The sequence below is a fragment of the Rhea pennata genome, chromosome 14 (genome assembly GCF_028389875.1).
Source record: "Rhea pennata isolate bPtePen1 chromosome 14, bPtePen1.pri, whole genome shotgun sequence".
Lineage (NCBI taxonomy): Eukaryota > Metazoa > Chordata > Aves > Rheiformes > Rheidae > Rhea > Rhea pennata.
Window position 1 is genome coordinate 19183077 of NC_084676.1, and position 27706 is coordinate 19210782.

General features: G+C 48.8%; 1 protein-coding gene across 1 annotated transcript in view; it reads right to left on the reverse strand.

Annotated features, from left to right (window-relative positions):
- TCF7 (transcription factor 7) overlaps window positions 1-14530 on the reverse strand; it is a 59180-nt gene extending 44650 nt beyond the window's left edge. The window contains exons 1-3 of the mRNA XM_062587069.1: window positions 14333-14530; window positions 14167-14233; window positions 13962-14068 (exon numbers count right to left, since the gene is read on the reverse strand). Coding sequence (XP_062443053.1) covers window positions 13962-14068; window positions 14167-14233; window positions 14333-14530 — 372 coding nt within the window. The remainder of the gene's footprint in view (window positions 1-13961; window positions 14069-14166; window positions 14234-14332) is intronic.
- Between the last annotated feature and the right edge of the window lie 13176 nt (window positions 14531-27706).

A 27706-nucleotide genomic window follows, 5' to 3' on the forward strand; every position in this document is an offset into this window, starting at 1 on the left:
GCCGTGGGAGGTTCAGGTGAGCGCAGCCTGCAGCACGGGATTGATTTAGGGTGGCCCTGTGCGCAGACAGATTTATTTCAGACAGAATTCTCATAAATTCAGAACTACTTCCAATTTTCCTGACTAGGAGATCAAAGAGGCAAAAATTTGCTTCGTGCCATCTGTGGACCTGCTCGACAGGGCAATGCAGTCTGGAGCTGGGGGGGGGGGGGGGGGGAGGAGAAAACAAAGAAGAAAGTCTTGGAGATTATGCCCTCAAAACCAAACTCAAATGCCACCCTCACATGAAAAAGCACTGGTTGGCAGTAACAATTAATTTCTTAACTGAAACCCGCCCAACTGTGTCCAAGTGCTTTAATTTGCCTATTGCTACAATATGCAAGGGAGCTGGCAGTAATGGATTTGCAATTAAAACTAAAACTGGCAAAGAAATCGCAAAGCTGGCAAAAGAGCTAATCTGCAAGCCATGATCACAAGATTACAAAGTGTTTATGCACATGCTAATTACCAGAGCACATAGCTGAGAACGACTTGTAGCAGAGAATACTGGGTTTGTGTGCTCTAAATCCCTGTATCCGTACGGCTAGCCCAGTCTGCAACCGAGGTACTTCCTGCACCTCCCGCCTGCTCCTTGCAAGAGCTGGAAAATGCAGGAGAAGCGCCGTGTTCGGGACTCTCCTTGCAAACGCTCGAGCGGAAGGAGTGCTCTGGCCTCACTGGAGCGCGAGGAACAGGGCAATGGGGCAGAATTGAGGGATGACCCCGCTGGGATCACGCTGAGCATTTCCCCCCACCCTTACCATCCCATGTCCACAGCAGCACAAGGACTGAAACCACTTCTCCAGCAGGTAAGCTGCAGCAGTACTCACTGGGAGCCATTGCCTCGCCCTTGATGGGAGTAGGGAACCTATGTATGTGAAATGAATACCACCCTGAATAAGTTAGCACCCAATTATTCACCATGCGGTCTTCCATCCTGCCACGTCTTGGCTATAAAAATAGTCCTTCCATCTGGTCCCTGGAGAGCAGCGGGTTACACCGCACACCACACCGTTCTGTGCACTGTGGCTGCCAAGGGCAAAAAGAGTCCTAGCGCCACAAGCACAAAAATCTTACACAGTGCATGCAAAAGCAGAGGATGGAAAGCAAAAGGCTTCAAGTGATCAAACAGCTAATCATGGAGGTAAGGGGCAGCATGAAGAACAATTTTGAATCAGTGGAGAAAAATTCAAGGAGAAAATAGAATGGAAGAGCAGTTCCAGTATTAAAGGCTGCTGGGAAAACTGAGATTCTTTAATATGTAGGATTAAGGATTGCCAGTATCCTCAGGGAGGAAATGCAAATGGGGTTCAGACCATTTTTTCCATAAAAATTAGGAAGGGGAAAGAATAGACTTTGAAGTTCAACATATTAGTAAATGAAAGCAACAGTAAAGGAGATACAAAGAGAAAGCAAGCCCTGGACACCCAGAATTATGTCATAAACTCTCGGTAGCGAAAGACAGAACCTGAGGTGATGAGGAGACTTCCCTGCATGCCATGCACAGATCCCAGAAAATCTCTAGATTAGAAACTGCCTGAGAAAAAAGTATTACACAACAACAGCACGATGGAGTATAGTATTCATATGGGAGGCTCTGTGCCTTACTCAGTGAACCAGGGACGACAAGGCAGCGAGGAACACACGAATGACAACCCCACGCACATGCCAGCCTGCCCTTGGACGCGCGGAGCAGTGGAAGGATTCCTGCCAGTGCTCTTTTGCCTGCGAAATGGCAGCTGGAGTCCGAGCGGAAGGAGGTGACAGCTACTGGAAGTCTACTGAGAAGTCAGAAATGCTGCCGACATATTTAAAGAGATTTGCAAAATTCAGCCGTGTCTACTGGGGCCGATGACTCCCAACACCCTCCCAAGAGCAGCACAGTTAAGTCCAAAGGGTATGGAGGTGACCAAAAGCATCTTGTAAGGACAAGCAGCAATATTCAGGTCACTGGCAGAGCCATGATGTCCGTAGCGAACTTTCTGAGGTACCGATGGCCCTGCCCGAGTCTGATCACCAGCTGAGAAAGGCAGTTTGTATTTGGCCAATGGTCATTCCAACCTGTGTACTTGTGCAACGCAATTACCGAAGGAGTTTAACTCGTCATTACTGGTGGTCATGGAGCGGCGCGTATCAGGGAATGAAATCCAACCATCACCCTGAGCAGATAAGCGTTACGGAGTTAGAGTTACGTAAAGTTTGATTCAAAGAGGAAGTGCTTCAAGACTTGGCAATACACCAATAAGCAATTAATACTATATCCTGCTATTGGAGTAACTGGGAGAGATTCAGTGCTCCCTGGCATAGAGATGACACACCATAAAGAAGTGACAATATAACACTAGTCCCATTTGACCATAAGCTCTATGACTCTGCAGTTGTTCCTTGTTCCAAGTGAGATATGTGAAGTATAAGAGTTTAAAAATGCAACACAACTACAAATTTGCTATGTTTTCTAAATACATCTGGGAGAAATCTTCTCTTATTTCCACAGATTTGGTGGGTTGCTCTGTACTTTTCAGCAAGCATCTCCACCAGGTTCTGCTGCTGGGCTCTGATGCTCTTGCCTTCCACAAGGAGAGACCCACACGCAAACACTACCCATTTAAAGTCATCTACAAACCAGTTTAATAAAAGCTGACTGCATCTGCTCCCATGTTATTACTTCTGCCCCAAAACTCTGTTCCTGGCAGCACAATGCTCCACATTAATGAGCCAAATCTTCCCCTCCCACGGCAGTTCTCCTAAACCTCCACACCATTCAGCTCACAAAGTTACCACCCTGCTTTCCCCTCGGGGAAGGGAAGGATTGCAGCTGCAGAGGGGGTTCTTCAAATAATATGAAGGCTGTGGGAAAATCTGCTCTCAGACAAATAGCCCTTGGGGGCATCCGCGCCGAGAACCGGCCCCTCTCCGCTTCTGTCTGGGTCCCACGTCCTTCTGGCAGCACCGCTTTTCCTGAACCGCGCTGCCATTAATCCCCGGCCAGTTCATACACCCTAGCATCCTCTGCGGCTAGACGGCGGAGTGGGAGATAACGCCGCAGGGAACTGGTATTTATTTCGGCTGGGCTGCACAGCTCCGTGGGAGAGCTGCTGCTCAGGGCAGCGGTTCCTCGCCCGGTCCGACCGCGCCAAGGAAGGGGCTGGGGTGGACTTTGGCAGCTCTTCTCAGCACCCTTCTTGGAGGATTTGGGGCCATTTTTTGCCATTTTGTTCTCTTCCACGCCGCCCCCTCGCTCAGTATACACAGCAATTTGAAGTTATCGCTCCAAGATGCTTGGTGATGCTGCTCAGATTAAAAAAGGATCAGATAACCCCGATTACCTAACTGAAACCAGCTGCCGGGCTTTTATTTGGAACCGGTAACGCCCGCAAGCCGGGCCGGCGGGTGCAGCTCCCCGGCAGAAACCCCGCTCGGCCCCGCAGCGCTCTCCCGGGCGGGCGCCCCGGGGACCCCGCCACGGCGGCTCGGACCTGCAGCCTCCAGGAAGGCGAACGCGGGCTTAGACCCTGACGCGCCGACGGCTTTGACGTATTCTGCAAACGGAGGCGCAAGCGGCCGGCGCGCGAACGTCCCGACGTTCCCGGCTTCCTCGTGCTCCTGAAAGTTGGACCGAATTCATCCGACGGGCTCCTCTAATGCTTCTCGTTATAAACCTTTCTGCACCACATGCGACAGCAACCTCTCCCTTGAAAAGCTTCCACTCGCTGCTGACTTTGCCTCAAGCCATTAACTGACAAACTGGCAGCTAACTACCGTTAACAAATGATTTCCTAGAGATTACTGTTTAAGTAAAAAAGGTTCCAAGATAAATAGGCTCATTCTTCATGACAAGGAATTTGAATTATGCATCCAGGGGTTTGCTACGTGTGTCCAAAAACTACGCAGTGCGATCTGAGGGGTTGTTCTCATCAGCATATTACAAGCTGGTAAATAAGAAATGACACTTTGTCCTTGGTTCAGTACCACGGCCTTGTACAGCTTGTGTATTTTAGAAGACATTTTGGACCATCCAGCCAACGTTCCCATCCAGCTGATGCCACTCTATGAAACCACTGTTTAAGGCTGAAAAAGCAATTTGTTTTTAAAGGGAGAAAACACACCAATAGGCTTGAAGGAGTTGTGGTTTTAGGGCCACCTGCAACTTGCTAAAAGGTTATAAAATTGCAATTTGTTTAATATCTTGGAGTAAATGGTCTAAGAAAGCAGTGCAGCCCGCTTTTTTGGCTGGCCCTTTCTGCAGCCGTTTCTGAAACGGCCCCAACTGCAGGATCCTCCGCTCGGGCTCCTTCTCTTCTTCCAGCACCAGCGAGGCTTTCCTCACATCAACATCACTTGTACACGAAACCATCAGGCCTCACAACACTCCTGGGGAAACTGAGTCACGGGAAAACACGCTCCCGGGGGACTCGGCGCAGGAGCCGGGATAAACCAGCGGCTCCCTCCGTCGCAGCCTCGCGCTGCGCCTACAAGACTATCCGGTTCCGCTGCTATAAAACTCGGTAACATGCCTCACTCGGTACCTGGTTTTGAGAACATCCTGTGTTAACACATAAACAACCGGTGTTGCTAACGCCTGCTTATTCGGCTGTTTCCAGGCGGCTGACACGGCACCCGGTGCTCGCCGGGAACGGGATCGCTCGGCTCCGTGGACTGGGCCGGAGAGGGGCCGGCGCCGGCCCCGGAAAGCACGGCCAGGGCAGTGATGCACCTACCACAGCACTTTTTTTCCCTCCTTTTTTTAAATATTAACTTACACAAACAGCAATGCTTTTGGAAACGGCTGCTCATCTTTTACAGACTCCTGCTTAGCATTGCAGCCTGCCTCCATCCCTCGGTCTGCATTTATATTTATATGCAGATCTGGGTCTTACTAGACTAGTAATAATAGTATATGACAGTTGTAAAATATTTTTATTTTGCAAGTTTAAGTGCATGCATCTAGTTATATAACATTTTTTGTTAATGCCAATATCCAAGCAACTGGCAGTGATAACAGCAGGTCATTTTCTGTCCTCCTGAGTAGAGGAGTGAAATTTTCTCTACAACTCTTACGTTTAAGTGAGGTTCAGAAGCCGCAGAACTCCAGCCCACCAGTACAAAACGATTGTTTTTATCTGAATTCTGCTCCTAGCAGGAAAAGCACAGAGTCCAGCAGAATAATAGAAAACCTACACTGCCAGATACAATCCCTGTTTCAGCCATCAAACTAACTATGGAAAACAAAAAAGGGCTTAGGCATAGTGCTAACTTCAAGCCAGAAGTGTTCAAAAACTTTTACTGGCTGTTTCTAAATATGAGAATCTGTTGCATTATACAGACCAAATATGCCAACACATGAGCCAAACTTTCTTAGAACTGAGTTGGAAATACATCCTTAAATTACTGCCGATTGTGTTTGGAAATGAACGCATTTACTCTCTGAGATTTAGATAAATTCATATTATCGATTGTTTCATCAGGGCATTCCCATGCCCCCATACCAGCTCTTTCAGGGAGCTAAATTAGCAACAGCTCACACATTTCTGTGATGTCGTTTTACAATATTTCATTCTTCAAAGTTACTAACAGCCTGCAGGAATTCAACAGCTTGATTTAGCCAGTTGAATGTTACCATTAGAAAAGGACTCCAGAGCTGGACAAGGGACAACAGCTGCCCTTTAAGTTAAAACAGCCTGGAGAACGACTGAAGCTCTCACAGCGAATCACTTAAAGTCACATTTCTTGAAGAGTTTGTGTGTGACAGCATTAGAACCACAGCTACATCTGATTTGAATGAAACTTCAGACTTAATGATGTTCATGCCAGCTATTTAAGAAGCAATGCAATTTTCTTCACCACCCTATTATTTTGTTTGATATCACCAAAGATTTATCTCCTATTCCAAAAGCAAGCTCATTTTAAGGAAATAAACCATTTCCAGTTGACTTTAGAGGGGCCATGCACTTAAAGCCCTGGACAGGCTGAAACCACAGCACCCAGACATCCTAGTGTTTGGAGGCGTTTGGCTCCAGCAGCCCAATCGTTACTTAAAAAAGAAAAATGCAAGTAGAAATCAGCACTGAAGATTCAAAAAAACTTTTTTTAAAGCTATACCTATAATAATCATTTCAAACAGTAACAAGCTAAAAACAAAACACAACAGCAATAAAATAAAATCTGGTGCACTCTTCAAAAAGATCGTGAGCGATATCACTCGGCATGACGCTGTTGCCTATCCCAGAGCTATGGCAGTTTACACCAGCCAGGGCTCTGCTGTAAACACACCAAAACAAGGACGCTCTATCTTTTCATATTTCAAAACAAAAGCCAAATTCTGACTGCTGGGAGGAGGAAGAGATTTTTGTTGTGGATACATTACTGTGTAATTACCCACCGCAGTTTCATTTACTTTCGAATGCTGCAGCAGATACAAAGGCTGGTAGATGCAGCAGTTCCTCATGTCCTTATCTAAGGCTCTAGGTTTGCATTTTGACTGCTAGATTTCAAATTTTAGGGATGTGCACATCTACTGAAGCAAAAAGAAAGAAAATATTTCCATTGATAGAAGAATGGGAAATGTAACCGATTTTGCCAACCTCTGAGGCAAAGGGATGGCAAGGAAAGAGTTTAACTTCAAAAAACAAACAGACAAACAAGAAATCCCCATTTTCTCAATAAAATCAGAGTCAGAAATACGGGGATAAGATCAGAAAGAAACACCAATGGATAAGAGACTATTCATAGCATCAGAACATGGAAAATTCCATAAAGCACAAACGTTGCTAAGAATATTCAAAAGTCAAAGCTTTCTGTGGGTGTGCATGCATAGAGATGTCAACACAACTATTTCATGATCACCGAAATTGCTACTAGCCTGCATCCCCTCTGAATGGCTATTTTTAGGACCCAGCCTTTCATGTGGTATAATGATGTGGATTTTACAAGAGCATTTATAATGTGTTTCATATGGTGTACAGTCCTGGAGAAATTGCTTTGTATCAGAGAAAGTTGAACAAAAAGGTTCGAGTTTTCTCCTTTCTTATTTTATACTATTGCTTCTGGTTTGGATTTAGGGTTAACACGTGTATTTTTAATTTTATCCGCGCAAGGCGACGCGATTCCGCGAGAACGTCACGGGCACGTCCGAACCTCTGGGCCGCCCCGGGTGGCCTGACCCCCCCCCAGATCGCAACGGCCCGTTTCGCGAGGCCCGGCGGGAAGCCGAAGCTCGAAGGCTGAACTTCCCTCTCGGTTCTCCTGACGCCCGAGGGCGCGCGCGGTCTCCCACGCTCGATCCGGCCCTCCTGCTTTAAGGGCAAAGTCGCGAGAGGCCGGACTCCACGCGTTCCACATTTCTGACCCGTTCGGAGCATCTTACTGGGAAGAGCATCTCCTAGACAAACATCCCACACGCGCGTTTACGATTTTAGCCCCCTCGGGCCGAGCCAGGCACACTTTTCGAGCCCAGGATTTCACGTTTGCCTTTTGTGTAAGTCACATCAGAGAAGAACCTCTGTCTACGCTATTATACCTCAGAGCAAACCACAGCAAAAAAACTAATTCAACGTATGGCAGAGAAGGTTGCATCACTTTAAAACTTTTTTTGCTTTGGTCAGTCCATGATTACTGCATAGCCCTTCAAGACAGATGTGTGTTTTGTACATTATAGTTCCAAATTCTCAGTAAAACAACGGCAATATTGTTTTTGGTTTTTTTTTGCCTATCATTTAATCAAATATAAAGTTGCTATAACTGCAGGGGAAAAGTACTCTAGATTCTAGTAACCAGCTTTACTTTGGTTTCCAAAACTTACCACTGCATCGTTGAGTTTATTGTTTGACAAAATACTAATTTGGGGACCCCGTGAAACACAAGGAACCAGATTCTTCGTTGTAGCTGAGCTGTGTTCAGCACAGAACCAGCAGATGGGAGAGGAATGGTGGTTTAAAGCCACTTTAGTGGCCTCCTAGACTGGAGCTGCCAGCCAGCACCACGGGCCAGAGAGGAACCACCGATTCTGCCAACCTTGCTCAGGCTCAGTCCTGGCCAAACATCTCACCTTCTCCATGAAACCACTTTGTAGAGGCAGTGGAGCAGAACACACTCCTTCGCAACGCTGGAGACGCTCGTAATTTATAAACACCCCAATGCCAAAGCAGAGACAAGGGCCACGGGGCAGCGGCGGTGGTAAGTCACAGTGCAAGGAGGGAGGCGTGAAGGTGAGAGCTACTTGTCCAAGATCATTCGGAGGTGACCAAGAAAAGGATCCTGTCGCAATCGAGACTCAGAGGCACATGATGTTGCAATCATTTCCTTTAAGAAACAAAGTAGGTGGGTTTACGTGCTAACAGCATGTGCTGAACTGGCAGTCCTGAGGCGAGAATGAAGCCCTCGGGGTACGTCAGGGAAGGGTTTGGTAGAGACTTTGGAGGTTCCCGGCGCGGCCGGCTGGGCTCGGAGGACACCTCATTACTCACACCGTGAAACACTCGCCCCGCTTGGGAGCTGGACAGAGACCTGCCCTCTGCGGCAGGCTGCCGGACAAGCCGGCAGGCAGCGATGGGCGTTAGGTCTCCACTGATTCAGCTGGATTAAACCTGGAAACTAGGAAACGAACAGCCCTGCATCCTGCAACCAGCTCTGACTCACCCAGTCCTCCCACTGAACCCTCGTTTCATCCTCCAGACACAGATTAACGAGCAGGTGTGTTGCAGCCTGTTTTTTAAGGAGATAGGTGGAAGAACGGCGCACGAGAAAGCCCGCACGGCGGGGCGCAGGAATCGCCGTTCGGCCAGAGGAGAGGGGCGGGGGAGAAGCTGCGCGTCCCGCGGCGGGGACGCCTCCTCCGGGCACGGCGCCGGGCCCAGGCGGTCCCTCTTCAGACCAACGCAGCACCAGATGCTCCCCGAGGGCTCGGGGAGGAATTTGCGACTCGGAGGAGTTCAGCAACCGCCCGTCACCACGTGCTCGACCATCGTTTACCCCAAACTGCTCTGCCCAGCACAGCACCCCTCCAAAACACGCGCTCCCATCCAAGCACGGGAATTCAGCGGTGCCTTTAGTGCACGTAAGCTCAGCCCAACAAATGCGGCCCGGGCATCGCCTTGCAGGGAAGCCACTGAAGAAGCAGAGAGCATCGCACCACCTCCATCACGCGCACGGTTATTCACACGCAAGGCTTCACGGACAACTCGCCTCCATTTCCCCGTGACAGTTCTCTCCCTCCTTTTTTTTTTTTTTTTTTTTTCCCTCATCCCAAACAATTTTTGAAATAAGCTCAAGCTAGACCACACACATACAGCGCTGTATCGTGTCGCTGCGTCTTGGGCAGAACTCTAATTTATTTCAAAGGGAAGTTCTGCTTCAAAATTGAGGGTGTGATATGAACTCAGAAATTAACACAAGAATTTTCCTTGGGGGAAACCAAGGCTGAATCAGACATGCAATAAATGACCTCGGAAGCCCTGTGCCTTGGTATATCCACCTATCCAGCACTGTAACATGCAAAAAAAAAATTGTTTTCACCATGATCCCATTTCAAGCTAGGTAGCAGAGCTGGAAGAAGTGGATTTGCTTTGGTCAGGAGGGAACAAGTTAGTCATCTGTCTGCCAGGATGTCCATCTACAGACATGGCACTCTTCACGCTTTTTTTCCCCTTGAATATAAGAATTATGGGGTTAGAGCAGCATGCTGGCGATGTCTAAAAGCACAGATCCTGCCGTCGGGCACCAGCTGGCATCCGACAGGTTCTGTGGCTGTCACACAGCAGCGTGGACCACTGGTAAATTAGCCCAGAGCTGCCGTCCCTTGTGGCCACCAGCCCTCACCTATCCAAGCAGCAACTCCCTCACGGCGACCGATCCCGATCACACCGACCCCGGCGAGTTTTGCCACCAGTTTTAGCAGGATCGGAACTCGACATAGAAAAAAGCAAGATGGAAATATTGCCCTGACAGCGAAAGCTAGGGCGGAAAAACCCACACAGCTGCTGGTGCTTTAGCTCTGCCTGTCGCTGGACAGGAACACGTGGAGACCCTCCCTGCCAGAGGCTCAGCTCCATGCATTTCCACCTCACCGGACGTATCTGGGACCTGGGGCTCCAGGCCAGCAGTAACTGCACTTTAATCCTGCCATGCCCAAGGGGATATTCCAAACCCACTGGAAAAAAAAAATGCACCAAGCTCATGGAGGCCAGCAGACCCTAGGAACCAAGTTCTGTACATCTGTAGCATTTCCTAAACCTGTTGTCTCACTTCGGTGCTTTAAACGAGTAGAGCTTGGGAAGGTCCACCACCCTTTTGTTCCTACAGGAGCTCTACCTTGAGAATTTAATTACTAAGAAAATTAGGCAGAGGCTTTGTTTTCCAAGGAAAGAGAGGCTCCTGGAGCTCAGTTTCCTCAAGCAAGAACGGTACAGAAGTCCAGGGCACCAGCTTTGCATGCAAAACATTTTAATCCTGCTCTCCCACTACTCACACACTCACTACATGCAGAAGAAGTGCACGAGAGGTGTGAACCAAAGGAAGCCCCAAGCTTCCCCGTGACCGGCGAGCCCCCCACCCTCCTGTGCCCCACATACAGCACAGCACTGCTCATCCTCCTATTTGCTAAAATTATTTACAAAAGCAACCTGAAGGAAATTATAAGTGCTCCTTCTGCCATGTAACTACCACATAGTACAAGATATAACAGTGTTCAGAAAACCCCCTCAGGTCTAAACGCAATTATACAACTGTAGCAAGAAAAATATTTTAATCTGATCAAAGTGTTAACATGTTTGACCATGTCTGACCTCTAATGTTTGTAACCACCTAAAAGACTGATGTTCTTACCAAGGATGTACCTTAATTTGGTTTAAAGTTATTTGTACTATTTAAAAAAAGGATATAGTTTTATGATTCTATATTTCATTTAGAAAAACAGTTCCTCAACTTCTTAATATTCTTTGGACATTTCTTGCAGATTTTTAACCAGTGAATCCTACATATTCTGCTCTGGGAATAACTGGAGTTTTCCAAGGAGCAGAAGCAGACTCGTGAAATGCACATCACCACCCGAGAGCTGCAACCCCGCTTTGGTGGCTCTAGTGCTGCTGCAGGGCGCTTGCTAGCTCGCAGCACACCTCCTCTGCGCCACGCATGCTCAGATCTGCACCGGTCTGGCCCCAAAACAGCGTTTGCTACCCCTGGCACGGGTGGCCTGTGCTGAGCCCGGTGCCAAGTATCTGCCTGCTGCAGGGGCAGCTCATGCCACATCCTGCTGCGACCCGGGGCCACAGCAAGTCAGCTGGGCGCCGGGCTGCCGCTCATGTCAGGCACCGAGACACTTTCCACCCACCATTCACCAGCGACACCCGGACATGTAAATAGCGCAAGTGGGTGTGTTTTGATAAAACGCCGGCCCCAGAGACGCAGGGACCCTGACGGGACTGGGGTGAGCGCCGCCTGGGTGGCACGACGGTCAGCGGGCTACAAGCAGGAGGATAAAGCAAAAGCGATGCTGCTGGGGAAAAAAAAAAAAGCAAAAAATAAAAAAAGCAAAAAATAAAAAATAAAAAATAAAAAAGGAAACCCCACTCGGGCTACGGGAGTAGCGACACACCCACCGAGGCAGGCACGCTCCGGCCGCTGCTCGCAGCACCGTGCCTAGGTGCAGCAGGAGCCGTCGGAAAAAACTGCGGTTTTACAGTGCACGGCAGGGCTGGGGCTCACGCTGCAGCCTTATTTCTGAGGGCCCTTGACCCTTCGGGGAGTTGCATCGTATTTTTCAATCACTTAAATGTGAAACCCTAAAAGTTTGGAAAAGGCACTGCTGGGCTGACTTTTAGACATCTATTCTTTTACATGATTATGAAGTTAGTCCTGGCTGCACACAGATGTTTACAGGAAGCTCCAGCCAGACCAAATGCAATCTCTACTATCAAGTGCACGCATGACTGTGATACGTAATCCCATTCACTCGCACCGTCCTCCCCCTCGTTTTGTGCTAAAAACATTAATTAAACACACTTTTATGGATGGTTAAGTATCCAAAACTTTTGGTCACAGATTTGACCTCCTCAATTACTGGGAGCAGCCACCAGATCATAGCCCATATTTTATAAAATACACACAGCAGCAATAAATCTGCACGAGAGCAATACAGAGTCTACTACGATAACGTCTACACAGTCGATACAAACACAGGGCAAAAATGCCCCCCAAGTATACTGGAATAGCTACTAGATCACCTCTAAAAAGCAAAGGAAAGACTAGCCTTTGAGGAAGAAATCTGCCCATGCTTGTTGGACAGCTAACAGATTTTTAGGTGAAAACACTTGACCAGCCTTCCGAGTCGTGAAACACGAACAGGCCTGAAGCAAAGCCCCCCGCGGCAGGGGAGCGATCTCCCCGGGCCTCCCCGGGATGGGAATCGTCCCCTCCCTGCTACTGATTTTTCTCGCCTTCAAGCTCTGCATTGCCTGTGCACTTCCATCGGTTGCTCTGATTGTAACCTTTTTACGTAATCATTACGAAGACTGATTCTTAAACCAAAAATCTACTTTCTAGTCCAATTTCTGATAGATAGGCTACCCCATACATAAGGGTTTAAGATTAAAAGAAATACCATGCTTACAATGAATACCTGTTAGGCCAGAGCAACTCAGAACTTAGTCAAATTCTCTGCCAGAGAGTAAACTAAATGCTTTTAAATAAAACAGATTTAATACGATTTAAACACTAAAATATACAGCAGCTCTCTGCCTGCTAGAGAGCTGAGGAGGATACCTGCTACCGGGAGGAAGGGGCACGAGGTGGGAAGCAGCAAAAGAAACGCTTACTTTGATTACAATACTGCACATCGGCCCTGCCAACGCAAACACATCTTTTCTTTCTGGAAACCGAAGGAGAAGAACTTCAGGACAGGTCCCCAGTATCCGTCCCCTGCCTTCGGCAGGGCAAGACCCACTCTGGGGCGTTGCGCCAAGGGCTGCACGCGGGCGCGGGCGGCCGCGCGGCAGCACCCGTGTCCTCGCTGCAGGACGGGACGGGAGGACGAACAGCATTTCATCGCGCTTTAACTCAAAGATTGCTTCCTACCCCATAATCTATCAATTTTTCATAACACCAGCTTAACATCCTCACCCTCTAAAGCGCAAATGATTGAAACAGTTAGATTAAGGAGGCCATTATATATAATTTAACCTTTTTGCCTTAAAGGTTAAAAACTAAAAGTGAAATAAAATGAATGATGTTCTCATCCACCGAGCTGTAAACGCAGAAAAACACCCGAAAGGAGCACCGTGGTGCTGGCTGCCCCCGAGGAGCGAGAACGCAGTTTATCAGAATTTGTGAAATTCTTTCCCAAGCCCTCACAGAGATGGCCATGGCCGAAGAGAGCTTTTACGGAGAATCCTTCAGCTTGCTATTCACATTGCCAAACTTACTATAAACACCAAAACATAACACTGAAACATACAGACTTACTAGATTTGACCCGAGAGGGTAAAACTCGGCAGGAGCAGGACTGGAATAGCCCAGCACTGCCTCCAGCAGCACCGAATATTTTCCTAAAAACATCTATTGCCGTTTTAGAAGCGTAAGATCCACCTCTGGGGAGATCAACCACGACAGAGCCTTCTCCGACCGGAGGCCGAAACCAGGCCGCTTTGCAAGGAGACGTACCCGAGGGAAATTAAACTGTGGGACGTACCCCCGGACGCCGCTCGCGCCCCGGTCCCGGGAGGCACGTAAAGCACCTGGGGTTCGGTCCGGGGCTCTGACCGCCGGGGACGCGGACTCAGCAGGATGAGGAGGTTCGAACCGAAGCTGCTCCAGCGAATTTGGGGAGGGCGAAAGCAACGCCGGCTCCCGAGCGTCGCCCGCCCTCCCCACTCCCCTTCCCGCCGGCCGTCCGGGCCGTCGGCGAGCCGGTGCCGGGGCCGCGGGGGACTCACCAGCGGCGACATGGAGCCGTTGGGCAGGTAGGGGTCGGAGAGCATGAGGAAGGGGTAGCCGGAGTACGCCGATCCTTTGTACATCCCCGGGTCCTGGTGCTTGATACCTGCGGGCGGCAAGAGCCCCGCGTCACGCCCGGCGCCCGCGGCGCGCCGGGACCGCGACGGGCAGTGGGGAGGGGGGGGGGGTCTCGCTCCCACTAACCATCTTCCATGTGGTCCGGGAGCTTCTCCTGATAAACCCTCTGCGGATCCTGCGCGCGGCGGATGGCCTGTACGGGGAGGAGAGAGAAAAGCGGAGCCGGGGGTGGCGGGGCCGGCCCGGGGGGGCGCACGGCGGCGGCGGCGGCGGGGCGGCCGGCCCGGCTCACCTCGGCGGCGCCGGCGGCGGCGGGGCTGCCGCTGCCCTCCGACTCGTTCACCAGCGAGGACTTGAGGTCGGCCAGGTCGCGCTCCGTGAAGGCGTTCTCGGGGATCTTCTCCTCCTGCTCGCCCTCGTCCTTGAAGGCCAGCATCTCGTCCGTGGCCCCCAGGTCGTCGCCGCCGCCGCCGCCGCCGAGCTGCGGCATTTTCCTGCCGCCCGCCGCTGCCTCCGGCCCAGGCGCGCAGCAACTTTCCCGGCGACTGTTGTTCGCCGCCGCTCCGGGCCGGCCCCGCTCCCTCCGCCTGCTGGCTTAACCCCCCCCCCCGCCTTTTCTTTTTGAAAAAAGAAATCTACTCTTAAAAGAAAAATCCCTTTGAAAGTTTTCCCCCCTCTCTTTTGAACTTTTTTCCTCCTTTTTAGCCTCTTCCTTTAAATCCCTTTAGAGATTTTCTTTAAATTCTTTCTTAAAAAAAAAAATCTGTTTTCTTTCTGTTTTTTTCCCTCCCTCCCTCCACCTCCTTCCCCGGTGCTTCGCGGGGGGCTGCAGGCACCGTCGCGGGATGCCGGGCGCGCCGCCGCCGCCAAGCCGGGCCGGGCCGGGCCGCCCCCTCCAGCCGTCCCCGAGCCCCGGGAAGTTTCCGCGGGAGCAGCGGGCGCCGGCGGCAGGCAGCGGCACGGAGCGCCCGGGCGCCTCTGGGCGGGCGCGGCGGCCGGGCGCTGCCGACATCAAAGCTCCCGCCGCCTGATTGACAGCGCCGGGGAGGGGCCGGGGGCGGCGCGCACACGCGCGCACACACATGCACACACACACACACACACACGCACACGCACACGCGCTGCCTTAAAGGAGCAGCAAGCCCGGCCGAGCATGCACATCATCCCCCCCCCTCCTCCTTGCACACGCGCCTGCAGAGAGGCATCAGCACGTGTGCCCGGTTGCAGGCGTGTGCACATGCACGTGTGTGCATGCACGTGTGCACACACACGCATCTGCAAACATGCCTGCACACAGACATCTGCATGCACGCATGCAGGCAGAAATGCACGCACACCTCTGCATTCAGTAATCTGCACGCACGCATCTGCAAATGCATCTGCGTGCAGACATCTGCACACGCATCCACGCATGCACCTGCACGCGGGCAGCTGCACGCCCATCTACGTGCACATCTGTGTGCGGACATCTGTGCATATATGCACCTGCACACACACCTCTGCATGCAGACATGCACACACGCATCCACACGCACACCTGCGTGTAGGCCTCTGCACAGACATCAGCATGCACCTCTGCATGCAGACATCTGTGCACGTACGCCTCTGCACGCACACGTATGCACACACGTCTGCGTGCCGACACCTGCACCCGCACAGTCTGCACACATCCATCAGCACATGTCCACACCTGCATGCCTCTCACGCACACATCTACACCTGTGTATCTCTACACTGTCATTGCTACACACCTGTGTATGCACACAAACATGCGTGCACATGCAACAGCACACATGCACCTGCACACGCACCCACAAGCGCATCAGCACACATCTACACGCACACCAGCACACCCACACCCACAGAGCTGGCGCGCACGCTTTTGCGCACCCAACTGCAGACACAGAGCAGCGCACAACCACGTATCCTCACGCCAGGACACACGTGTGCATGCACATTTGCACGCACGTGCACACCGGGGGACGCGCACGCGTGTGCGCAGCTTCGCGGCCGGCCGAGGAGCGCAGCGGCCCCGGCGGTGGGGCTGCCCGGAGCTCGGCCCCGCTGCCGCCCGTGGGCTCCCCGCCGCTGGCTCCCTGATCCGCAGCCCCTTTGGAAAGAGAGACGTGATGTGGGATTGCAGAAAATTATTAGTTTTTCTGACTGGCCCGAAGGGTATGGAAACACAAAATTAACATCTTCGCAGCCAGTTTCAAAGACATTAGACACTCCGGTGTCGGCGTCAGATTTTTTCTCTGTAAGCAGTTCCCATGGAAAAGGAAACTCCCCATCTCTTCTGATCACACACGACAGGTCCTGTGCATGTCTCCGGTAGCTTAAAAAAACACGCCGATATTTATTTTCCTTAATTAAGATTGCATAAGATAGCCCTGGGTCCTGGAGACTTTTCTACAGACTGTAATGACGCCATGTAAATTGTTTTTTATGACCCAATATACTACATATTGTCACATTCAATGCTTGAATAGGAAGCTAAAAATCTCGTCCCTATGTTTCTTGTTAATTAGGGTATTATTACTATGGATATAATCTCATTACTTTTTGGGGAGGAGAAGAACTAGTTGGAGCCACTTTGAAAAGTACTGAATGTATTTAAATGAAGCAAAATCCATCTTTCTGCTAATTGCTGATTTTGCATGACACAGAATTATTGTTCTTATTTTGGGGGCAGTTTTCGCCATGCTGCGGGAGATGGGAGACGGTAAAGGGTGCTGCTTACTATTTTCCTGCTCGGCTCTTCCAGCCAAATGAACGAACGGGCTACCCCGTAGGAAACTCCATCTGCAAATTTCCATTCTTTTAAACATCGCAAAAATAAAATAAGCTGCAGCCACTTTGAGTAATAATGATTTGAATGAAATATTTGCTACTTGAAGATTTTTTTTTCTTTCAGATGATCCTCTTGTTTTGCATGTGAAAAAAATCGTCTGAGATTTACAGCCCTCCCAAATGGAGATAAAGCCTTGGCAATGAGTTGGAAACCTGTTGTAATCTGTGATCCAGGAAACAAAGAGCCTCATTAATGCAGAGACTTTGGTGAGCCTTTGATGTTAGCTAGCATAGCATTCACTCGCAGTTCCATTTGCATTTAAACATTCATAAAAACATCATCTCTGCTTCCTTTGCCTTAAGCAATTTAGGAGTAAAGTATAGCTTCTATTTAAAGAAACCCACTGTGGTGAGGCTTAGAATACAAATATCACATAATCTTCAAGCAGAGCAAATATTTTATCCTACATTTCTGGTGGGCACATTTAATAATATTATGTTTAAGACCCCAAATAAAAGATCCATCTTATTTTCATTAACCTCACACCACACATTCAAGTGAAAAGAGAAAAGGGGCCCTGTTAATTCTAAATATACTACATATGAATTTGTGCAAGTAAGAGAATCCAGAGGATTTTACATTATTCACAAAAGCTGAATTTTTAAAACCCGGATGCTTGCAGCAAGGTGCCCAGATCCGTATTTAGGCGTTTGATGCTGAAATTTGTGAACGAGGTTGTTTCTTTTCATGGGTAACCTTCTGGATTGCAGAATCCTCATTGTGTTGTTAGAATGGAGTCGAAAAGAGACTTTTTTTTTCAAACAAAAATGAAAATAAAAGTAACTCTCAGACTGAGTAAAGCTACTAAATCAGGTTAAACCCACTACGTAGCGTTTTCCTTCCGAGAGAAGGCACTGTTGCTCCCGGGCGGCATCCTGACGGCATGGCAGCACGGGGGGGAATTTTGAGAAACCTCTTAGAAAGCAAAAGCCTCTCCGCCTTACTTTTTCCAAAAGCAATATTCACAAGCATGCCTATGAGATGCGGAGCACTGCTAAAAATATTCAAGTCAGGTGGACTTGATGTTTGGAAATGTTCAGCTCCGGTTCAGTGTACCATTAAAAATAACAGAGAGTTAAAACCGATCCCCTGTCACATAGTGAGTTCTTTATGTTTTCACTTTTAGGAGCAAATATAAGGGAATCTTTATGCTTAGGGCTGTGAGTCAGTTTAGCCAGACGAATGTTTTAAGCATTATAGGCAAGTTTCCTATATGATGAATATCCAAAATTAAAAATTTAAATGGAAAACACTTAAAACCAACTTTACCTTGGATAAAATATTTCTGGAGCTGGATCAAAGTAAAACAAAAAGCCTGGCTTACTTGTCAGATCATATCTGCACTGAACTTCAAGGTTTGATTTGTATTATTTACATGGAAAAGGTCTCAAGAAACCAATTTGGCACTAAGTATCTTCATTACGTTTTTTCGCTTGTATGGGTGATTAACTCAATCTAGGGTTTAATTTTTTTTGAAAGGTGCAGCCATTTGTGAACTGTGGAGCTCCTCTGATGTCATCTTTGTGCTGCAGAAATGCTCCCCCCCCTTTAATGAGACATTTAAAGAAAAGAAGCGTATTTTGTTTTCATGATTTCTGACTGTCCTTCCAGCAACTGTTTGGAATTAAAGCCACCCAGTAACTTTTGAGAACATTTTAACTGCAACAGCTGCAGATCATAGTAAGCCAGATTAAACGATAACTAAATCTGTTTGTCAGTCCACCCAGTCGTTATGCGGCTTTTACCAACGTGTTGTCCGAAGCTGCGGGTGAAACCCCGCACGCAGGTCCGCGGGCGGCGCGGCGCATCCTCCCCGCGCTCCTGTAAAGTCGGCGTAGGCGCTGCCGCCGGCCTCCCTCGGGCTGCAGCCCCGAGGCTTCGCTGCAAGGGGCTTCTAGCAGCAGCGCCTGAATTTTTACGTAGCTGCCGCTTTCTTACGTTTTCGCTCGTTTGGGGGAATCGCTCTGGGTTAGCTTTCGTGGCGCCCCGTGGACGCGTTTGGCGTCTCCAGCGGGTCCGCTCGGTCCTGGCGGGTGGCGCGTCCCACCGCCGCCCGGCTGCCCCGTTGCGTTTGACGCAGACGCGTTTCGCCGATGCGCCTTCCCAAATCAAAGCACGCTTCCGTTTAAAAACGGGCTTATTTAGCACGCTTTCCACGGCGGATTGATCGACTCCGCGTTCCACCCCTGAGCAGCCTCCCGGTCGCGAGGGGCCGCGGGGCGGGCTGGCGGCGCGGGCGGCTCGCGCAGACCCCCGCAGCTCGGGCAGCGTGCGCTGCTACCCGCTGAACCAATCCTGGCAAGTGACCAGCGTAAATCAGGCCACTGAAAGCTCTGTTTTGCCCACGGGGGTTTACGCTGGTGTAATTACCTCAGCATAGTCATAGCAGGAGCATTTCCTTAGTCTAGACAAGCTCTAATAAATAAAATAGATCTATCGTTTGCAACTGAAACATCTCGACCCGGCTGCGGCGAGCTCTGCGCGGCGATGCCGCGCGGTCTGCTTTCCGCCGTGTCTGCCCTTGGCCCGCGTACGCCGGGGCGCAGCAGGGCTTCGGGCTGGTCTGGAGCCTCCTCTGGTTTCCAGCTGCTGGTCTGCAATAGGGAAAAAAAAAGGTCAAGCAGTCACTCAGCCGCTTCCCCACTTGTTTCTCTCTGCCTGCCTGAATCTTGTACTATTTTAAGTATTTATTTGACTTCCGTGTCGAGCTCTAGGGCATGCATTGATCTAAACGTATTTAAAAGATTCCCTGGCAGAAGCCAAAAGATTGCTTTTCAAAATACGAACAGAGAATTGACTCCCTGACACTGCAATATGTAGGTCGCTTTCTAATGTCGACATGCTTTTCTGGACACGTTCCCGGTTGTTAAGACTGGAGATTCCTTTTTTCCCTCTTGGGAGGCAAGTAGCAAAGGCACCGCAGGCTGGTGGTTGGCGCCAGAATCGTGCTTGCTCCAGGAAATTCTAGTGAAAGAGGAGAATCGCTCTCAAATGTCATTATCAGATGTTAAAAGCCATAGTGTGAAATCCATTTTGGAGTCTGTGATCTTTGGATAACTCCCTGCACCTACTGCACAACCTGGCACAAGCCATGGTCAAATCTCCCTGCCGCAGTTTTGGGTTTTACCTGCGTTAGACGAGTCCCTCCGTTCAGATTTTGTCAGGTTGTAGCCCTCTCTTCAGGCAGTTTTCACTTAAAAAGTCTTTGCTTTGCTCCCGATACAAACAGCACTTCAGATTATGAGAGGATTTTAAAAGACTCGCCTATTTTTCACTGTGTCTTTTGCTCTCCTCTTGGTTTTGGAGCTGGACCAACCAACTGGCATCGTCTTTAATATTTCTTATTACTTTCACTGGCAGGTTCTCAAGTGCTTGCCCGATGCTGCAAGACTTGAGTTTCAAACAGGAAGGAGCATGTTTATTTGTTTACAAAGACACTTTTCCAGTGCTGCATCCTGTGGTCACACCATCATCCAAGCAGTCCCTGCTCCAATGAGTCATTCCTCCAAATTAAAAGGACCCATGAGGAAGGATTTACAGAATCACACTCATTGCTTTTTTCTCAAACCATAGGGAAAATTCAGTTGATTTCTTTGATCTATAAAACCCTATTTTTACCAAACCAAACTACTGAATTCCCTTTTTTGTCTGGCACAGTCCTTTAGAGTTAACAAGATCCCTGCAAGCCCGTAGAAGTAGCCCCTTGCTGTACATTACTGGCTTGCTTCAATTCGCATAAAGTACGCGCTGTCCTGGGGTTCCTGTTTGTACACTGGATGGAACAAAGTGCAGGAGAAATCCAAATATTGTTCTTTAAGCTCACGCTCTGGTCGGACACGCTCTCCAGCCCACAGCTGAGCCTGGTCGCGAGCTGGTTATTCCGAGTCAGCCTCCAACCGCTTCTTGCCCTCTTGCCCGTCTTCTAGCCAAGGTGACCGCGCTCCGCCGGACGGGCCCGCAAAACGTCGCGTACAGCCGTTCCCTATCCTGCCCCTGCCAGAGTGGTCCCGTTTTTAAAAGAAAGTCCTAATGTTAGAGGGGCGCTGACTAGAGTAATTTCGAACAGGAGGGGTTAGGCAGCTGGGCTAGGGGTTAGATGGGTGCAGCCCAGCCCCGGAGGCTGCCGAGCGGAGTGACAGGCAGTGATTTCCTAGTTTGGTCCTAGCTGTCCTGGCATCCAAACAGACAGCCACTGCTTTTGGGGATGCTCAGGAGAGCAGTGAAAGGAGCAAGACGCAGACCCGGGCCTCGCTGAGAGGTACCCGCGGGGACCAGCGTCGCTGGCGAGAAGTGGAAAGCGTTTCGGATTATTACGACAACCTCGGCTGCAGCTCGCCCTGTGATCCCCACAGTGGCACATCAAACCCCTGCCGAGCCGAGCCGAGCCGAGCCGAGCCGGAGGCGTTGGCAGTCTCTGGCCTTCCCCGAAGGCTCGTTTGAGTCACACGGCAGGAAGCCCTTCCCGACGGACGCGCTGCGCTTCGGGGCCAGGCAGAAAGAAAACGGGAAAGAAATGGAAACAGCTGATAGGAAGTGTGGCTAAAAGGAAAAGGAGTCCAGTATCTAAAAGCCACCCATAATATTTGGAGTGTAGTAGACCACTTCTGACACGTTTCTTCCAGCATTTCTGCAGAACCATAGCAAAAGGTGTCTTTCTGTGCAACTTTTTTTTTTTTCATGATTTTTAGCTTATGATTGCTGCCTGCTGTGGGAAAGAAGAAAAAATAACTGATGAGCTTGGGAAAAAAGGAAGCAGGAGAAAGAACATGGGACAGGATTTCTAGAAGGGGAATATTAAATTTATAAACTTCCACAACAAAATTATTAAAAGAAGGTGGAAGAAAGAGCCCAACATATTGACTAAACGGAATTCAGCCAGGTGGAGCTTGCTGCTGATGAGCGCAGAACATTTTTATTTATTTTGGAGATGTTATTTCTTCTGGCTCCTTTCCGCGGACACGATGCTCGGGTGAGCCTGCCAGCTTCTAACCTCTCCGCGCTTCAGGCTGCAAAACGGAGCAGAAGCGAGGAAAGGTAAACGCTGAAGGGAGGTTTGCACCCCGGCATCGTTCACGCCGCCCCCCTCATCCTCGCCGCGTCCCTCCTGCCAGCAGCCCCATCGCTCCCCCTCGTCCGCACGTCCGCCGGGGACTTCGCCATCCCCTCGCGCACGTGTGCACGGTACCGTCGGGTTGCTCTTACCTACCTCTCTGAACTTACCAAGAGGCTAGAAAGAAGCCGGATTAAAGGAGCATCAAAAGCCGTGCTGCAGATCCTACCATATTAAGCAAGGCAACTCTGGCAGCTGTTTCGGGCCGGCTGAGCAGAAGGGGTGCCTTTGAGCTGAACTACATGTTTCAACAGTATGTTGTTCTGAAAAGTGTTGTATATGTGCCGACATCCGCTGCTGGCATGTGTACAGGCTGAAGCTTGCCAGCGCCTCCTAATCTGGAAAGAGGAGACATGCAGTGTTAAATACATGTGTCATCACTAGTCCCCCCCCCCCCACAATTTTATCATTTGCTTGTGTAATGTTTTTGAACCAAGTTAGCCCTTTTAGTTTAGGTGAACTTAGGCCAAATAACTGTACTGAAGCTGACTTCAGAGGCTTGAGAGGAGTTGCTCGAATAGCTCACCCCTCAGTAAAGGCGAACACCCCGTTGTGCTCCGCGCTCTGCTCCTCGGACGAAGGCCTTGCGGCAGGGCTGCGGTCGGTCGGAGGGACGCAGAGCCCCTGCCAGACGAACAGACTCCCCGCATCACGCCGCTCTGCGCTCGCATCGTGCTGAATCTTGCAGGCGAAGCAGCGCCGGGCCTGAGCAGGGCTGGCGGAGGGGACTCCGAGGAAACCCCACGCCGCAAGGGACGGTTTTGGTGACTCCGGAGGTGACATGGGTCCTTCCGAGCCAGGGCTGAATGCACGTTCAGGCATGACGTTAGCACACCCAAGCTTGGGATGTTTTTTAGGCTGAAAGCCTGGCTACTTATGCCAGTAAACGTCAGGGAGACACGTGTGCTCGTGCAGACGGTGAGTTCAGTGACCCCGTTGCGGCTCAGCTGTCCTGATGGCGTGTCCCTCAACAAGGGCTTTGCATGGTGTCATTGCTGCCCCCTTTAAGGCTACAGCCGCGGTCTGTACCACAGTCCGAAGGTATGACTGTAGCTGGTTGCAGCACACCTTTACCTAATTAGTCTGGAAGCTCACACCTGGGTGTCAGCTTCAGCTGCTGAGCATTTAAGCCGGGCTCGCGGTCCTCCAGCCCCTGGTGGTGGCTGGGCTGGAGGTGGGTGAGCGTGCTTGGGTGCAGTGTCCGTGGGACGGTCGGCACACCGTTGGCTTTGCCACCAGCGCTTCCCGGCCTTGGGGTAAGCCCAGGAGTTACCCTGCTGATGACAGAAGCCTGAAATGCTGCTGGGAGCCTTGGGAGATCTTGGGCTGAGGTCTATGACGGTCTGTGCCCTTAATTCTGTGGTGAGTCTGCTAGCTGTCTGGGTATACCATGCGTGGGGACAGGAACTATGTGGTGGTAACAGATGATGCATTGCTGGAGAATTAAGAAGTGGATGGTGTGCAGTGGGCAGTGTGGTTACAGGCAAACAGGAGCTGCTGAAAGGCTTTGGTGCCTGGAGAAGAAAGCACTGAAGCAGAGACTTTAGGAGGACAAGAAGTGCATAAAAATGCAATCACCCATTTTAATGGCTAAACATGAATTATGTTATGAGATGCTTTCATCTTAATATAGGTTAGCATTCCTCTGATTTTTGTATTTGTATATAAATATTTTTCTTGAAGTCAAGTTGGCCTAATTGGAAGTAAGAGCTATTCTATGTCACTTACTTTAATACTCTAATATATTTCCCCTAGTTAATCATTGCTATTTCTAAATATAAATTTCCTTTCCTCTTCTTTCAAGTCACTTAAAATGAAAGGGCCTGCTTTACTCTTTGACCTCCTCTAACAAGCAGACCCTTGAAATGCAGCATTTCCAGAAAGCAAGCTGTAGGGACAACAGATGGATTGAGTAAATTACAGCCTGCACACAACTTGTGTGAGGAGTAAGTTTGGGATGGAGGCTTAAAATAAGCAGAAATTTTCTATGCTGTAGCTTGTTTCTTGCTGTCAAGCTCTGACTGTTAGATGTTTAAGTTGTGTGATTTTAACTCTCTGTACTGATTGATTTGTAGGTGTCATTAAGCCCCAAATTACCAGCTCTTTGGGGCTCACCCTGCAATACTATGTAGCCAGGAGACTGTGTCCTCTAGGTATGTGTCTGTTCTGTTTTTTCTTTCTATTTGCTAAAGCTATTTGGATGGGCTACTTACCCTGATTAACAAATTCAAAAAACCTGTTTGTGGTTTCCCAGGTGTTTCATAGACAAATTAGTTCATGTCTGTTTGCAAGACAGGTGACTCCTAAATGATTAAAAGAAGTAGTTTGTAATCAAAGTTGATTACTTTTAACAATAATTCTAAGCTGATATTTACTTATCTTCCAATGTGCTAATCCCTGTTGGGATTAACAACTCATTTTTCAAGTGTGGCTGTGGTTCTGCAAACCTTGGTGACACAAGTAAGCATAACGGAGTCCAGGGGTGCGACTGGGTGCGAGGGCTGCAGGAATGGACCTTCGTTCAAATAGGTTTCTCGAGGTGGTTTAGCAATTGCTCTAAGGCTTGCAACTCTGTAATGTGTTTGATAGAGGAGCAGCAGTAAGTTGTCACTGTGATCAAACACAGAGCTTCCGTGGGGAAGAATAAATTATTTGCATGGGTGTGATGAATGCTTGAAGGGACTTTGAAAAATTGCGTGTTGAGCACTGGGAAAATTTCTGAAAATGAGCCTTGTTGTTCTTTGCTGTGTCAGAAACTTAGCATTAAAAAGGGATCATCACTGGTTCTGTTTGCTGCATAGTATTGTTAAATGTTTGCCATAAGGAATATATCTAGCATAGCACGGCAATTGATGCAAGATTAGGTGGGCTCTTACTTCTGTGAGTATTTGCATCAGTAATGAATTTTTGGAGGAGCTGTTTCTCATCTTATATCCCTAAGAACATCAATGCTTTTTACAGCTTGCTCTTATGCTGTGTCCCAGTTTGCAGTCCTTCCAGTTACTTGAATTTAGATCAGTTGTGTGATAGACTTTAATGAATCTCTGCATAAGGACTATGTATGGGACCAATGTTGTTCAGTAAGAGATTTAAAGGAGTTGTATCTGTTTTAACTGAAATACAGTTCCCTTCCGGAAGGGAAAGATGCATATGGTAATAATGAAGATAGCAATAGCAACAATCTTGTCAACACTTGGGAAACTGGTGCAAAATATTTTCAGTGCTGCTTTCTACTTGATCTCTGAGTGCAGTATGAGCAGCTGTAGCTCATTACTGTCCACTGCTCTGGTCCCCCTGTTTGTGCTGCCTGGGGACTGCTCCCTTCCCTGTGCGGGGCCTGGCTCCTTTGCAAGGGAACTGGTGTGGGGGGAAGGCTGTGCATGCAGATTCCCCTCCCAAAACTGTTTTGGCACAGGGTGAGGGTGTGTATCTGGGGACCAGAATTGCAGGGTGCATTGCACAGCATCTGGCCAGATGCTGCCTCTGGGGAGCCTGCCTTTGGGAGAGGGTCTGGCATGGGAAATGCTCTGCTTGCAGAGCAGCTTGCAATGCTGCAGTACTTAGTGTGCTGGCAGCATCCAGTGGTCAGGCTACAAAAGGAGTGCTTACACTTGGTGTAATGGTATTACAAGACTGCAGAGTCTTCCCGTAAGTCAGAGATCCAAACAGAATTGCTTCTATGAGAAACAGTTACAGAATGCAAACATCAATTAACTACAGTAAAACAGCAGCTCTTGCATGTGCTTGACTCTTTTTTTTTCTTCCTTTCTCCAAGGCAGTCATTGAGTGAAATTACTGCCTTTTCTCCCCCTTTCAAAAGGTCCATCCCACAGAAGTTATCTACACAGTAGGTTTCACTACATTCCTAGGGCTACTCACGTGTAAAAGGGCTGCAGGAATGCACAGTAACTGGAATTTTCCCCGATGTGATTTGTCACTGCTCTAACTGCTCTGTGATTTGCACTGCTCTAAGGTTTGCAGCTTCATATTATGGAGTATTTCATGAAGAATATCAGTGAGTTGTCACTGTGATCAAACAAAATACTTTTCTTAAGCCACTCACAGCAAGCATACATAATGGTTTAAGATTTGAAATGTCCAGCTGAAACTCTACAGAGGACTCTGGGGAGGCAGCATGTCATTACCCAGGCTGGAGCCTGGCCAGGTTTCCAAGGCTAACACCTTTCATCTTGACATCAAATCTTTAATGACTGCATATGGTATAGACATTGTTTAACATCTCATTTGGGTATATGATGTATCCAGAGTTACTGTGCCTCTCTTGTCATGCTGGACATGCTTGATTCAATGCTGGTCTGAAGGAGAAGGCTTTTCAGAGCTGCCAGCAGTATTTCATTGACAATCTCATATTTCCTCTGGCGACTCTTATCAGAGTATAACCAGGACTGTGTGTGTGTTTCTCCTCCAGATGATCTGCTCCTGTCATCCTTACAAGCTAACAGCAAACACTGCAATTGCCCTTATTTCCAGGTTGCTAACTAAAATCACGTTGCTTGCTTTTCTAATTATTTTGGAGAGATGCAATAGAAAATGAAGGGGAGCAATGACAGCATGTTCTCATGGTGCCAACTAAAACATTACTGGAGCAGGGAGCCAAGCAGACGGAAGAGATTTGCAGGGATTCTCCCAAACAAGAATCCCAGGAAGGCTCCTCCGCTTCTGAGCGTACGGCATATGGATACTGTCCAGGGAATAAGTGGTTGAATGGCTTTCTCGAGTGGTGAATACTGTTTAGAAAGTGGTGAGGACAATCTGAAGCATCTTTAAAGATGTTTGATATCTGAGTCAGTCTAGTTGAAACAGAATCATTATCTGCGTTTACCTATTAATTATTCTAGCTTATGCTCTAACACTTTTTATGATCCTTAAACAACTTAAGCTTTCTACTTCATTATGTATGCCTAGCTGTAACTTTTGCTGAAAACTCTAGATTATGAGGGTTCTGGATACTTCAGGTAAAAACACAAAAAGCATGTGTGCATGGCAGATCAGGAATATCTTGCAAAATGCTCAATATGAGCTACATCCAGGCTGTAGCTCTTAATGGTAGCTCTTAATAACCTCTTCCTCAGCAGCAGTTTCAACAGCTGAATGCCAAAATGGATCCTTCCCCCCACCCTCCCCCAGTGTATTAGGTGATTCTCTCCATGTGCAAAGGTGTTTTTGTTCCTATGAAATAGAATTAAAGCACAATAAAATTCTCATTTGTGAACTGAAACAAAACAGGGCTAAATTCTTTGGTTTGTAAGGCCATTTTTTTTATAGTTTATTGACCTATATCTGTTCCTTACTGGTCAAATTCATAATGTGCTGAATCAGGCAGTGCCATTTCTGCTTTATTTGTCACATTCAAACATTTACCTGGTATAGAAAGAGCTCAGATGGTCACAGGTGTTAATGGTTGCTAGCTAGCGATTTTGCTCTGTCCCCATTTCTTTAGACTTTGATCTCACTTTGGTGTGTATAAAACAGCAGGAAGTGTTTGGTTTTGTGTGCAAGATGACCATGCACCATGGCAATTTTCTTAAGAGCTGTTGCAAGCCAAGAAGGAGCAGAGGAGGGATCAGTCTGGGATAAATTAGAAAAGAGTTTGTCAGATTTTCTAGGGGAAAAAAAATGACCACAGTGGCTCTTGAGCACTATATAAAGAGGTGAGATGAAAAGACTGGAGCATCCAGAGCAAT